Genomic DNA, 15,409 nt, shown 5'->3' on the forward strand with positions numbered 1-15,409 from the left:
TTAACAGTTTTCATTGGTACTCTGACGCCTAACAGTTAAGGACTCAGACCGTCTTTTTATTTTATTTTATTTTGCCGCTGGGATCATAGTTACCCCACCAGTGACTGAACCCGGGCCCCCTGCAGTGGAAGCCTGGAGTCCTTGCCACTGAACCCACCAGGGAATTCCCCAGACCATGACTTTTTGATGGACTGCAAAGCTGACTTTAAACTCCAGTGGTTTTCAAACTTCAGAGTGCATTAGACTCAATCAGAAGGGCTTGTTAAAACAGGTTGTTAGGCTCCACCCCCAGGGTTTAGATTCCCTTAAGTCTTGAGATGGGGCTGGAGTATTTGTATTCCACGTGATGCTGATACTAATGGTCTGGGGACAACACCCTGGGAACCTTCCATACCTCCCCAGGACCCCAGGGAAACATCCAAACTCATTTGTTTTCCAGAGCTCTGCATAAACTGATGCCTGTTGTCCCTCTTATCCACTCATCTGTTTTCTCTCTCTGTGGTCCAAAGCCTAGTCTTGAATATTCTTGATCCAGTATGCTGGCTCTCCTCCAGACTGTGCAAACACTATAAACCCCTTCTGGAATACTATTCCCTACTTTGTCACCACCTGACCACTTTCCTTCCTTCATGTCTTGTCTGTGATACAGGAGCAGCCCTCATCCCTCCCCTGACCACACTAGGCTATGGCTGCCTGGGAATGGGTCTCTGTTTCCCACCTCATCGCAGGCTCTGTGAGGGCAGGGCCTGGGGCTTTGTCTATCACTGTTGTTTCCAATTCTGTGCAACACAGCGCAGAATAGGTGTTCCATGTAAATAAAGAGCTGATGAAAGTCTGTGCCCCCCACCCCCTAGCCCATCCCCACAGACCAGGGAGGGTGACTTCATCTGAGGGAAGAAACCCAGTAGCTGTGTACCTGAGCCCTTCTAGACTCACAGAGGCAGAGAGACTGGGGTGTCCTCATGGTACCCCCTGACTCTGGAATATAACCACACCAGGAGAAAGTGCCTCTGTTACTTACATGCCCAAGGTACACCCTACAGCTTCATTTATGCTAGCAAAAGACTGGCAGCCACCCACATGTCCATTAATGAAACATGGAAATAACTTGGACTTCCCTGGTGGCTCAATGGTAAAGAATCCTCCTGCCAGTGCGGGAGCTGCAGGAGACGCAGGAGACATGGGTTCGATCCCTGGGTTGGGAAGATTCCAGGGAGTAGGAAATGGCAACCCATTCCAGTATTCTGTGGGACGTGTGTCCTAGAGGAGGCACAACAGACATAAAAAAGGATATAAGGGACTTCCCTGGTGGCACAGTGGATAAGAATCCACCTGCAATGCAGGGGACACAGGTTTGATCCCTGGTCTGGGAAGATTCCACATGATGAGGAGCAACAAAGCCCATGCACCACAACTTCTGAGCTGATGTGCTGCAACTACTGAAGCCTACAAGCTTTCGGGCCCATGAGCCACAACTAATGAGCCCCTCTCCTACAACTACTGAAGCCTGTGCTCTGCAATGAGAGAAGCCACTGCAATGAGAAGCCCATGTACTGCAACAAAGGGTAGCCCCTGCTCGCTGCAACTAGAGAAAGCCCACACAGCAATGAAGACCTAGTGCAACCCCAAGTAAAAATAAATTTAAAAAAAAAGAAAAGGATATGAGACCTACTCTGTGCCTCTGAAATGATCTCTGAATGACACTGAGTTGGTAAAAAAAAAAAAAAGCAAGGTGCAGAAAGAGAATATTAGAAAAGCATATAAAAATTATATATGCATATATGAGACATATAATATGAAAAAGGTGCAGAAATGAGCCGATATTTTATTGAGCACCAGACACTGTTCTAAGAGCTTTACAGATATTGCTTAATTCTCCAACAAGTCCATGAGGTAGGTGCTGTTATACCATTTCACAGATTGGCAAATGGCACAGAAAGGTGAAATCAGTGGCCCAAAACCACAGACTTGGGAATGACAGAGTTCAGATTTATACCCAGGGACTTTGCCTCCAGAATCTGTGTGTAACTACCTCACCATACAGGTACCACTTTTGCAGAGTGAAAGAAAAAAAATTAGTGACACACATATACACACAGGTATATTGCTGGTACATGCCTAGGAGACCTGAGAAAATCTGTCATCGCAGCCCACATACAGGAGAAAGACTTATTTCCACTGGATATTCTTCTACTTTTTCCATTTTTAAGTGTGCACTTTTTTTTTTTAATATATGAAATGAGCAGGGCCTGGTTTCTTTTGGAGGAAGGAATTTGGAAGGAGAAGTGGTGAGGAGCAGAAGACAGATCACGCAGGCACCTTCCTCCCTCAAGCAACTGCCTCTCACCCAGCTGCTGACTTTAGCAGCAGGGTCAACAACTGTGCTGAGGAGCCAGGAAGGCTGGGAGATTGAGAAAGAACTAGACAGTGGATGTTTCTGCGCCTCCATGGGATGAGGTGACCAAAACAAACAAACAAACAAACAAACAAAAAAACCTCGTCTAAATCCCAGTCTTGCACTTCCTGTGTGATCTTGGATAAGTTATTTAACCTCTCTGGGCCTCCTGTCCTCATCTGCAATATGGAGAATGTACCTGACTCACAGAGTTGCTGAGAGCATAAAATAAATTCTGGCGTATCAAGAGCTTGAAACAGTGCCTGGCAGGTAGTGAATCCTATATAAGTGTTCTCTCTCATGTTATTAAAATGATTTTGTGTGACTTCTTAGCATCGTTTGACAATGTTGGTTTTTCCCTTTTTAAGTCTCTCATCTCTTACCAATATTTCCCACTCTCCTGGTTTTCCTACTCCTCTCTTGAACTTCCTTTCTGTCTCCTTTGTAAGTTCTTCTCTTTGGTTGAGGGGTCATTGCTCACCATATGGGACTATGTTAATTAGAAAAAGAAGTCCCTCCTGAAAAAAAAGAAAAAGAAGTCCCCTTTGGGCATATTCAGCCTTGAACTTCAGCCCCAATTTGTTTCCACCCTGCCAGCCAGGCAACACTTATGCGGGTCCCAACCTGCATAATTATATCTCATCATCCTGGCTGACTAGTTCATGATAGCTCCCATTCTCCCGACTTTCTGCCTTTCTAATAGGAGCCCAGTATTGTTCAAGTATTTACCAGCCTGCAAACTAAAACCTCAGCCCCAGCCTCAGTCCCTGGTGGCAGGGGGAATCCTGAGGAATTCAAGCTAATCATAGTGATGCCATGATCACTCTGGCAGATGATTAATTCAGGAGCCAATTTTGGTCAATGATATGGAAGAGGAAGTCTGCTGGGAGACACTGGGAAAAGGTTTCCTTCTTTCCAAAGAGGCACCATGAGAAGACAAACCCCTTTCCCTCTTCTTGGGCTAAAAATTAACATGTCTTATTGTGATGCCTGGACCTGTGGCAGCCACTTTGTGCCCATGAGGAGAGCCCATGTGGGAGCCAAGCCTTCAGCTGAGGGTAATAGAACAGAGAGAGAAGGAACCAGGGGCCACAAGACCCTCTTGGAGTTGTGAACTGTATCATACCCAGAGGTCTCTCCAACTCGGGTGATATATAATATACAACCATCTCACTGTTTCAGTTACCTGCAACCCAAATCTTTCCTTACTGATATAAAAAAATATATATAAATACCCTATGGCTGATTTCTCAAGGCTGGTCTTCTCTTTTCATTCCCACCCAGGGCTGTCATACCCACCTTCATAGTCTTGGTTTCCTCATCTGTCTCCAGCCTCAGCCACCCACTAAGTACTTGCTCCGAGGGTCCTCTGACTCCCTGCTGCCTTCTCCTGGGTGTCCCTTTAGCCCTTCACAGCCACCATATTCCAAACAAGCCTCAACATCTCCCTGCAAATTTGTTCTTTCTCGCAGGTCCCCCACCTTGGGGGCAGCTGAGCATTGTTGGACCTTTCCCTAGCCTTGTCCCTCCCAAGTCTCTAAGGCTTATGCCCCATCCACCTGGCCTTCTGAGCATCCCTTGACTTGCCCCCTCCTCCCCTTCCCTTGGCCTCACCCAGTCCCATTGTCTCCTGCTTCATTCCTGCCCCAGCCTCAGTCTCCCCACCTCCCCCACCCCACAAACACACAGCAGCAAAAGCCCAAACCTAACATGGCCCTCTCCTGCTCAAATCCCTTCCATGGCTCTCTAGTGCCCTCAAGAAAGAAGCCAAGTTCCCAAGATGGTCATTTAAGGACACTTACAATGTGCCCACATCCAATGATAATACTGCATTGTCTTCCTCATATGTAAAGTACCCAGAACAGGGCCTAGCCAAAGAAATCATCCCAGAATAACATGGCAGGCTCTGTGAAACCATCTTTTGAACTATTATTATTGCCATTTTACTGATGAGAAAACTGAGGAAATAGGGGCAAAATGACCACCCAAAGACACAGGCAGGACACTGCCAAGTAGGGATTTGAGCCCAGGTAGGCTGGCTCCAGCTGGAGAAGGGCATGGAAACCTATTCCAATATCCTTGCTTGAAGAATCCCATGGACAGAAGAGCCTGGCGGGCTACAGTCCATGGGGTCATGGAATCGGACACAACTAAGCGACTAACATACACACATGCTGGCTCCAGAGCCCAGGGCATGTAATGTAATTAGTCCTTGGTAAACAGGAACAGCTGTTACGATGGTGTCTCACTAAAAGCAGCACCTTCCATACTGGGCTAGGATCCCATCTCAGCTTCCTGGAAGACCTTGTTATGCAGGCCTACCCCAGGCATATCCAAATATGTCTAGCTCCCTGGACACACCAGAGGAAAGTGAATCAGGTATACCTTCTTCCCCAGCCTGACTACTCTTCAGATTTCAGATCTGAGTGCAGTTGCCACTTCCTCCAGGAAGTGCTCTCTGACCTTCCTGGCTGGATTGGGTACATTCTCTGTGCTTCCTCTACCCCAGCCCTGACCACTCTGCCCACCTTCCCCCCTGCCCCCACTAATGAAGTCCTGCCTGTTATGAACTGTCACTGTATGGGAGACAGGACAGCGAGTTCCATGAGAGCAGGGCCCAGAGCATCTGGATCACTGTGGTGGCCCCAGCACTGCCCAGCACGGATTGGCACAGAGGAGGGAGTTTTGAATGAGGGAATATATTCTTTCCACTTGACCCACGAGGTGAATCAAGGCTCAGAGGGGGCCAGTCACTTGCCCGAGGTGAAGTGATCAATCTAGCACCTGAAATGAGGTCTGAGCCCAGAGCCTGGGAGAATCAGCAGGTGATAGTGGCTACTCAAGTGAGAGAGGCAGATGGCGTGAGGAAAAGACTGAGAAACACAGAGACGGTGAGAAAGTCAGGGAAGCACAGAGTGTGCAGGGAGGTGAGAGGAGGAGCAGGGGAAACAAGGCAGTGCTGCTTCCTGGATCTGGGCAGTGTTCAGGCCAGTCAGACAAAAGGCAGACAGTGGAGGCAGGGCCTCAGGAACACCAGCATGTGCTTGTAGACAGGCTAGTCCATCAGTTCCAGTCCCGAGGGCCCCTCAGCCGCAGGCTCGGTCTCCAGCTGCCCCGACACTTGCCTCAGCTACCTGGGGATGGAGGCATAGTCCACGTGCGAGCCGGCGGTGAGCTGCTGGTGTGGCTCGGGCTCGGGGCTCAGGATGTCCACCCGGTCATCTTCCTCCTCGAAGCCAGCAGGGCACGGAGTGGGCAGCAGGATGAGCTCTGTAAGGCCGTGAAGGTCAGACACACGGCGAAAAGTCTGCACCAAGAGCACCATGGCAACCAGGCCCAGGAAGAGGTAGACTGCAGAGACGGCAGAGAGGCGATGAGTGGACCCAGACCGCCCAGGTCATGGCCATGGGGCTACGGGACCCCCCAGGATGGGGCTGTGACTCTCAATGCCCCATCCCTCCGGGACGGGGCCAGGTCCCCCTCACACCAGCCCTCAGTCCCCAGCCAGTCACCCCACTCACCTGTGACTAACAACTTGTAGACGGCCCGGTAGGGCTGGCCGGGGGCCTCTCCCGGCACGTAGTCACCCAGGCCGATGGTGGACAGAGAGATAAAGCAGAAGTAGAAGGCGTCCAGGAAGCTCCAGGCCTCCTCAAGGTGGGCAAAGACGGCGGCTGGCACCAGGAAGCAGACGGTCACCATGACCCCGAGCAGGATGGCCAGGTGCCAGCGGGCTGCCTTCCGGGGGGCACAGCCCCAGCGCCGGCTCACCCAGGACAGGGGCGCGTGGGTGAGCAGCAGCGACAGGCGCTGGGCCGAGGCGGTCAGCAGTAGCATGGTGGCCGGGACGCCCAGGAGCGCAAAGGCGATGGAGAAGGCCTTGCCCCCATCAGTCAGCGGCGTCGTGTACCCGTAGCCTGTGGGAGTCAGGGGGAAATCCTTCTGCCCACTCAGCATCCACCCTGGGGTCTGTGATTGCCCTAAACTGAGGACTAATTTCAGCCTCGAAGCCACCCCTCCCAGACTCTCTTATCTCCGGTGATGGTACCTCCACCCTCCCCATGGCTCAGGCTGACAGCCTGGTGTCATCCTCGACTCCCCTGTCACTCACATCCACTCTGTTGTCTCAATCTTTGCACAGAGCCCAAACCCACCCGCTTCCCCCCCTCACTCCACAGCAAGGCTCCATCCTGGTCCTGTCTACCGGCCGCCTCCTCCCTGGTCTCCCTTCTCCCCCCATGCAGCCAGAGGGACCCTGTGAACATGGGAGTCAGGTCATGTCTCTCCCCTGCTCAGGGCCCTCCTGTGGCTCCATCTCAGGTCAAAGGACTTTGTCTGGTGACCCATGGGACACCACACAATCCAACAGGGCAGCACGCGCCCACCTCAGGGCCTTTGCACTGGCTGTTCTTTCCCAGTGGAACACTCTTCCCCCAGGTATCTACATGGCTCCCTCCCTCTCCTCCTTTAGGTCTTTGCTCAAATATCACCTCCTCAATGACACCCTCACCAATTTAAATTGTGACACCCTTGTACCCAGCTCTCTGGGGTTTGTTTTCATAGCACTGAATACCTTCCAGCATACTGTATCGTTACTTGTTTGGTTACTGTCTGTCTCCCCCCCAGGTGCCAGCTCTGGGTGGGCAGGAGCTTCTGTTTTGTTCCCTGCTGTAGCCCTGGTATCTGGCACAGAGTGGGCACTTGATCAATAGTCAAAAGAAAGAATGAAGAGTGCAGACTCTACACCAGCTCAGAGCCACAGACTCCTCTGCTCTAAAATGGACAGGACAGGGAAGTCCCTGGTGGTCCAGTGGTTAAGAATCCGCCTGCCAACGCAGGGGACGCAGGTTCTATCAGGGGTCCGGGAAGATCCCACATGCTGCAAGGCAACTAAGCCTGTGTACAGCTACTGGAGCCCACATGCCCTAGAGCCCGTGTTCCACAGTGAGAAGCCCATACATCGTAACTAGAAAGTAGCCCCCACTCTCCTCAACTAAAGGAAACCCATGTGCAGCAACGAAAACCCAGGGCAGCCAGAAATAAATAAATTTTTAAATGGGTGTGACAAGCCCCACCATGCTCTTGGAGGATTGTGGGAACACAGGAAGGTCAGTGTGAGTGTAAGTTCTGCAAACACAAATACGACAAAGGGGAATTCAGGTGTTGGTGAAACTGGCTCACTTTGGCAATGTGTAATTTCCCAAATAAATCGAACCATAGGGTCAGAGATATGACTGAGGTGGTAAGGGGCCTGGTTTATGTTGACAGTAAAATATCTTGCCCAAAAGACTACAGATCCAGCCCTGTGGTCCATGAGAAAGTGCGAAAGCATTGCCCATACGAGCAGGCTTTCCCCTGAGCCCGTCTTCCACACAAAAGGATCCCCTGGCTTTGTCTTGTTTTAATAAACAACAACAAAAAAGTATTTATTTATTTGACCGAGCCAGGTCTTCTTAGTTGAAGCATGTGGGATCTAGTTCCCTGACCAGGAATCGAACCTGGGCCCCCTGCATTGAGAGCGTGGCGTCTTAGCCACTGGACCACAAGGGAAGTCTTCCCCTGGCTTTTATGTAGTCAAAGGAATTGAAAGCAGGGGCTCAAGAGATACCTGCATAGCCATGTTCATAACAGCATTCTTCACAGTAGTCAGAAGGTGGAAACAACCCTCGTGTCCACCAACGGGTGACTGAATCAACAAAATGTAAGTACAAACAATGCAATATTATTCAGCCTTTTGAAGGAAGGAAATTCTGACACATGCTACAACATGGATGAATCTTGAGGATATTATGCTAAGTGAAATAAGCCAGTTGCAAAAAGACAAAGCCTCTGCAATTCCATTTACATGCGGCACTTAGAGTAGTCAAAATCATAGAGACAGGGGACTTGCCTGGCAGTCCACTGTCTAAAACTCAGGGCACTCACAATCCAGGGGCCTGGATTTATCCCCGATCAGGGAACTAGATCCCATATGTTACAACTAAAGACTCTGTAGGCAGCAACGAAGACTGAAGATCACGTGTGCCACAGCTAAGATCTGGTTACAGCCAAATAAATGAAATAATTTTTAAAAATAATAAACGTTAAAAAAACCACAAAGACAGAAAGTAGAACAATGGTTGCCAGGAGTCGAGGAGAGGGGCAAATGGGGAGTTAGTATATACTAGGGTATAGATTCAGTTTTGCAAGATCCAAAGAGTTCTGGCGACTTCCCTGGGGGTCTGGTGGTTAAGAATCCACCTTCCAATGCAGGGGCTGTGGGTTCAACCCCTGGTCCGGCTGAGGAACTAAGATCCCACATGCCTCGGGGCAACTAAGTCTGTGTACCACAACTAAAGAGAAACCCCTACACTGCAACAAAGACCTGATGCGGCCTAAATACATAAATAAATATTAAAAAAATAAAAGTAAAAAGAGTTCTGGAAATGGGTGCTGGCGATGGTCGCACAATAATATGAATATACCTAATACCACTGAACTGTACACTTAAAAATGGTTAAGATAGTAAATTTTATGTGTATTTCGCCCCAGTTTAAAAAAAAAAAACCTAGGGAAAAATAAAGGATCCTCTAGATCTTGCTGGGCACGTGGCTTCCAGGAATAAAGACATTCCCTCTTCCAGTGCAGCTAGGTGTGGTCTGGAATAATTTATGGCCAAGGAGGTATTGACAAAAGAAGCAAGCAACTTCAGGAAGTGTCCTGAAAGATAGGAAGATGCCTATCTCCCTTCTTTATTCCCTCCTCCTGCTGACTGGATCACACATAGGAAGGCTGGAGCTGAGCAGCCATCTGGGACCATGAGATGAGCTTGGGAATAGAAACCGTGCCTGGCCTGAGAGTTATACTGAAACCTGAGGGTCTCTGACCATGCAGCACCATTCTGGTCTTGGACTGACTCCCTTGAACATGAGCAAGAAATAAACTTCCATTATATTTAAGCAACTGTTATTTGAGATTTATCACTTATGGCTCCAAGATTCATTAATATAAGGATTTTGATGGAGAAACTCCAGCAGCTTTGCTGAAAGGACAGGTTTGCAAATGACATGAAATCCTTATAAACAGAAAAATCATAGAGTTAGAATAGAGTAGGGGTACTTCCCTGGTGGTCCAGGGGCTAAGACTGTGGACTCTGAATGCAGTGGGCTGGGGTTCGATGCCTGGTCAGGGAACTAGATTCCACACGCCACAACTAGGAGTTCACATGCTGCAAAGAAGATCAAAGATCCCTTGTGCCCCAACTTTGACCCGGTGCAGCCAAAAAAATAAACAAATATTTTTAAAAAACTTAGTGAATATTTTAAAAAGAAAGATAGAAAGAAAGAATAGAATGGGGGCTATGAGTCTCAACTTGCTACTTCCAAGAGTTGAGTCCAAAGCAGTGCTTTGTTATTTGGTCCCTGCGTGATATTGGCCAAGTGACTTCTCTCAGCGCCTCAGTTTCCTCAAGTACTTAAAAATGGCCCCAAAATGATCCCTTCCTTGAGTACAGGTTGGGATAGGGCACCTAGCACAGGCATGGAAAGAGTCAGCAAGACTAATGCTCACTCCCTCTCCACATTCCCAGCTCCAGGCGGGCCGACTCCTCCAGCCCTGGCCTCAATCGCGGCAAGGCTGCCTGGATTAGCTCCAGGCCTCAGGTCTTCCTCCGAAGACTAGGGCCTGTGACAAGCCCAGGAATGCTGTGGGAGAGACCTCTCTGAATGTTGTTGGGTTTTCCATTTCTCTAGATATATTCAGGGCTCCCAGCTTCACCAACAGCACTAATATAACTGAGGCTCTGTCAGTCTCGGTTATTATTACTGGCATGTCTCACGGACACAGCCTTCCTGCTTGACCAAGCTTGAGTCAGGCTCCTCTTGAGTTCTCTTCATGACTAAGCCCGGTTTTAGCAGGAATCCTAAGTTAAGAATCTGCCTGCAAGGCGGGAGATGTATGTTCGATCCCTGGGTCAGGAAGATCCCCTGGAGAAGGGAATGGCTACCCAGTCCAGTATTGGTGCCTGAAGAATTCCACAGACAGAGGAGCCTGATGGGCTACAGTCCATGGGGTCACAAAGAGATGGACACAACAATACCAATAACACTAAGTTTATTTAGGGAGAATCCCCCACACTTGACAACTGATCAAATTTCTCATTATCCACCACTTGTATTGAAGTCCTTGGTGGTCTTTAACAAGAATCCTATTAAGCCAGTTTAGCAAGAATCCCCCTACTGTCCATGTCCCCTCTTAGTACTTTTCCATCCATTAATCCCCTCCTTCTACTCTCAGCTCTAAATCTCCAGCTGTCTTTGCTATACTCTGAATTGAGATCAATGTCTCTTCCTTATTGCAATAACTTACCATTTTTAAGGAATGTCAGAAATTTTTTTACGATATACACGTATCGCCCTTCATCATTCACGGAAGCCTAAGAAGTAGTGTGGTGCACTGGTTAAGAGCATGGAACTCTGGAGAATTCCTTAGTGGTCCAGTGATTAAGACTCCATCTTCCAATGCAGGGGACTTGGGTTCGATCCCTGGTTGGAGAACTAAGATCCCACATGCCACAGGGCAACAAACCTCATGTGCCACAACTACGGAGCCTGTGTGCTCTAGAGCCCGTGCTTCGCAACTAGATAAGCTTGAGTGCCACAACAAGAGAAGCCTGCACACTGCAACTAGAGAAAGACCACGTGCCACAACAAAGACCCAGTGCATCCAAATTTTTTTTTTTAATTTATTTAAAAAAAGAGCATGGGACTCTGAGGCCTGACAGCCTCAGTTCAAATCTGCACTCTACACTTCCTAGCTGTGTGGCCTTGGGCAAGTTGTCCAACCTCTCCGGGCCTCAGTTTCTATTGCTAAGAAATAGGACCACAAACAGCACCTGAGTCACAAGGCTTATTGTGATGAGTGAGTTAAAGTCCATATGTGGTGTGGTTAAGTCTTCTATCAGGTCTTACTATTACTGTGAAGTAGGGAGTGTGATTATCCCCATTTTACAGATGATGGAGGGCACAGAGGACTAGAGATCAGCAGTGGCTGAACAGGAATCTGAACTTGTGCCTGCCTTGAGTTTGGCTTCTTCACCTGTCCTGCCTGGGATGACTTCTCAGAAGGCAGGATCTAGGAGGAGACAGAGGGAGAGTGAAGCCCCGAAGCAAGTCGGGCAGGCCCACCCAGCAAGTGGGCAGTGTCTGTGAGATCCAGCCCGGCTGCTGTGGCCTGGTTTGCTGGTCCACTCGACAGTGACAAAGGCCCTCACAGTGACAAATGGCAAAGGCTATTGTCAGCAGGGAGGGGAGTTAGGAGTCTGGGCTAGCTGAGCCCCAGACCCCTCCCCTAGTCCAAATCCTAGCATGCTCAATCGCTAAGCCACGTCCAGCTCTTTGCGACCCCATGGACAGTTGTAGCCTGCCAGGCTTCTCTGTCCATGGAATTTTCCAAGCAAGAATACTGGAGTAGGTTGCTGTTTCCTTCTCCAGGGGATCTTCCTGACCTTGGGATCGAACCGGCATCTCCTCAGTATCCTGGATTGGCAAGCAGATGCTTTACCACTTGAGCCACCTGAGAAACCAAATCCTAGCAAAGAGGCAAAGAGGAAGTTTGGGGGTTGGGGAGGGGTTGTGGGAGGACCAGCAGAGCCTGACAAACAAAGAGATTTTCCAGATCTGAGGGGTACTGAGGTGAGGGATTTCCCAGGTAGGGCTGAGGGGTGGGGTGTGTGTTGGTCCTACTTGAGGCTGTAGGGGTCCAGAGAAGGGGATCTGTGGGGTCCAGTTAGTAATCTGAAATCAGAGGCCAGCGTTCTGGTTTGAAACGGATCCTGGTTTGGGGCTGGGGTCCTGGGTCCAGAGGAGCAAGGGAGACAGGCACTAGTGGGATTACAAATGGGATTGGAGGGGGGGCGGTTCTCAGGGAGAGGGGGCTTCTGAGTCCAAGGATACCTGAGGCAACATGATGGGAGGAGATAATGCTAAGGGGATGATGGGAGGGGGTGTGTATCTCATGTCCTGGCTGAGAGTGTCCAGGTGGAAATTGGTGATGGTCTTGAGTGAATAGTGGGGAGGGTTCTGGGGTACAAAGAGCCTGAGGCATCCTTGATGGAGGGAGAGTCCAAAGCAGGCTGGGACAGAGTTGGGGCAAAAGGTCCCAGCTGTGGGTCTGGAGGAGACTGAAGGGGTCCCAGGTCCCAAGGAGGTTCCCTTTCTTGGGAAATTCAGGGTGGACAGGGGGAGTCTAGGAGCAGGGGTAGCAGGTTCGGAGAGTAGAGTCTCTGGGTTGGTACACTGGTTGGGTGGCGTGCTGGATTCTGGTCTCAAGGATAGCATGTGTGACCAGTGTTGGGGTCCCAGGTATTCTGGGGCTTTACGAAGGGTATCAGGGACCAGAGATTGGTGAGTCTCAGCTAGGGTTGTCACATTCAAAGAGGCCCCTATAGAATTCCATGGTCGTCCAGTGGTTAGGACTCCGAGCTCCCACTGCAGAGGGCACGGGTTAAATCCCACATGCCAGGCGGAGAGGTCAAAATAAACAGAGGCCCCCATGGGAAGTCCCTGGTCTGAAAAACGCTAGGGGTTTTTGCTGGAGCTGTTTTGGAACTGGAGGGGTGGGAGTCCTGGGTGGGGACCTTCCGGTTAGAAAGTCAGTGGTTCTTCCTGGGAGGTGCTCGAGTTCTCTCCCACACTTCCACAGCTGAGGGCTGCAGAACTGGAAGTCCCAGGTTTAGAGGGAACAGGGGTGTCCCTATTGGAAGGAAAGCCCTGCCTTGAGGACTCCTCCAGTACAAAGGAGATGTCAAGATGGAGTGGGATATGTGAAGAGGGGTCCTGTGTCTAGAGTCAGGGCTACCTGCAGGGAAGTATGAGAATGGTCAGGAGGATGGCAGGGGCCCTTGCTGGGGAGTGGTCTAGGTCCAGAGGGGTGGAAGTATGAGATGGGGGCCCCGGATCTTTGCTGAGGGGTCACTACTGGCAGTAAGGTCTTTAGTGATGGTGCCTGGAGAGGGTCTGGAGATTCAGGGTCCTCACTGGGGCACCAGGGTCGGGAGGAGATTGGGGTAAGGCTTCCGGAAGGACACATCCCAGAAGGATGTATTTGCAGAATCAGGAGACAGTGTTGGAGGGGATGGAGGTCTGAGCCAGAGAGAAGGGTGGAGGTCCTGGGTCTCAGGCAGAGGGCCCTGGGTTCTCAAAGGAGCTCTCTGAGGATTGTTCTAGGCCTAGAGGGGACTGCACCCAGGTCTCCAAGGTGGCTAAGGCAGAGGAAGGGAGCCCTAGATGCTTGCCAGCAGGTACTTTGAGGATGGCCCTGGATCCCAAGCGAACTGGGGGACTTCCTACTGGGAGGAAAGGCCTGGATGGGAACTCCCCAAGGTGGAGGATCCCACAAGTGTGGGTCCCAGGCTCTTATCGAGGGGGTTTGAGGGGATCCTGGGCTCAGAGTCAATTGAGAATGATCTGCTGGCATCGGGGTATTTCGTGGTGGCTCTGGGGTCCCTAGGGAGGCGAGGGGGAGCAGGGGGTGCCGGGTCCTCGTGGGCCGGGGGATCGGGGCGGCGCTCACGTACCCACGGTGGTGACCAGCGTGCTGGCGAAGAAGAGAGCTGAGGCGAAGTCCCAGGCGGGGTCCGAGGCGTTGGCAGACCGGGAGGCATTGGCGAGCGCGGCGCGCCCCAGCCGTCCGGCCGCCAGCACCCGCTCCACGAAGGCGTCCAGGGCGGGGGCGGCCACACACGGGCTGCGCCGCAGCAGCTGCTGGCGCAGCATCCGCAGCTCGGCTCGGAGGCGGGCTTCGTGCGGCCCCTCCAGCCGGGCCACCAGCAGCGCGCCCAGCACCAGGTACGCGATGTATGCTGCCAGGGCTCCCGCCAGGAGCGCGCCCCGTCGCATGGCTCAGCCGGCCGGCCCGCGGAGCCCCCCGCCGCCCCGCTGACGTGGCCCCCGCCTCCCGATCGCCCGGCGCCCGGCTTCAGTTCCGGGAGTGCTCGACGCGCTGCCACCAGCGACCCAAAGAGGAAGAAGAGGAAAGAGGGGAGGGGCGGGGGTGGAGGAAACTGAGGCACGCCCCACCGCCAGGTGTGGGCGCCGGGGGAGGAGCCCAGCGCTCCCGGACCTAGGAGACCAGTAGGGTGCTTCCTCCCCCGAACGGACGGCTCCCTATGCCAGAGAGAATCGGAACTCTTTTACGCCCGCGGACCGAGGAGTCGCTGCCCGACTGCACCGCACCCGGGAGCTTGGCTGAGGAGACCGGGGACAAACTGAAATCCAGCTCTCGATCCATTCGTCAAGTCGTGCGTTCTGGAGTGGGAATGCATCCACCTGGAGGGGACACCACAGGGCCGGGTGTCACCTGTGCCCTCACAGACTGGGGATCCTTAGCTATTCACCAAATCTTTGCTGAGCACCCACTTTGTGCCCGGCCCTTTGCTGGGTGATGCCAAGGCAACAGCAGCGACCAAGGCTATCCTGGGTCCTGCCCTCAGGGGGCTCCCAGCACTTCAACAGAGTGACAGACCAGAGGGTCAGGGGCTGTGATGAGGGAAGCAGAGTGACAGGGGCTGGGATGGCGATGTCTACAGGACTGAGAAGCCAGGACTCATAACTGAGAGACCAGAACAGTCTTCAAGTTCCCCAGAAGAGACAATGTCTCACAGGAGGAAAGGGAAAGCCACAGTGACAGGGTCACTTGCTGACATCCTTCCGGAATACTATCACTCCTCAGAAGTCATTTCTACCATTATCTTTGCCTGAGATAACTGGAGGAACTGAGGGACAGAAAAGGGGAGGCTGAGGGGGAGAAAGAGGAGGAGACAGAGTTAGGCAGGGAGAGACAGAGGGCAGACACAGGAGAGACTAAGATAACAGTTTTCAGGGCTCCTCACTAGCAGGTGTGCCTGTGTGTGCTCAGTTGCCGAGAGTCATAGTGTTTTTGGCAAACCAGGGAAACCAGGTTGCAACACAGGAGCATTTTTATGAATTTTTGAGGAAATGTCTAAATACATTGTTAAAGAGAAAGCCAGAGACCCCC

General features: G+C 51.4%; 1 protein-coding gene across 2 annotated transcripts; it reads right to left on the reverse strand.

The window, feature by feature from the left end:
- Positions 1–1,805: 1,805 nt before the first annotated feature.
- Positions 1,806–14,368, reverse strand: KCNK6 (potassium two pore domain channel subfamily K member 6). Of its 2 annotated transcripts, XM_081516629.1 has the most exons (4): positions 13,950–14,368; positions 5,917–6,312; positions 5,521–5,746; positions 1,806–2,913 (listed from the first exon to the last, which is right to left on the reverse strand). In XM_081516629.1, exons 1-3 carry the CDS (start codon positions 14,269–14,271, stop codon positions 5,526–5,528), a joined length of 939 nt encoding a protein of 312 aa, XP_081372755.1. In that variant the 5' UTR covers positions 14,272–14,368; the 3' UTR covers positions 1,806–2,913; positions 5,521–5,525. The 2 variants fall into 2 exon arrangements, with proteins under 2 accessions (XP_081372755.1, XP_081372754.1); XM_081516628.1 differs by having other exon boundaries at positions 1,806–5,746.
- Between the last annotated feature and the right edge of the window lie 1,041 nt (positions 14,369–15,409).

This window comes from Giraffa tippelskirchi, chromosome 7 (assembly GCF_054371585.1).
Source record: "Giraffa tippelskirchi isolate mGirTip1 chromosome 7, T2T-mGirTip1v1.2.pri, whole genome shotgun sequence".
Taxonomy (NCBI): domain Eukaryota; kingdom Metazoa; phylum Chordata; class Mammalia; order Artiodactyla; family Giraffidae; genus Giraffa; species Giraffa tippelskirchi.

Coding starts and splice junctions, on each gene's coding strand:
- KCNK6 (XM_081516629.1), bottom strand. CDS start 14,271: ATGCGACGGGGCGCGCTCCTGGCGGGAGCCCTGGCAGCATACATCGCG. Junction 6,313..13,949: donor CACGCTGGTCACCACCGTGG/GTACGTGAGCGC, acceptor TGACTCCCACAG/GCTACGGGTACACGACGCCG. Junction 5,747..5,916: donor CTACAAGTTGTTAGTCACAG/GTGAGTGGGGTG, acceptor CCGTCTCTGCAG/TCTACCTCTTCCTGGGCCTG.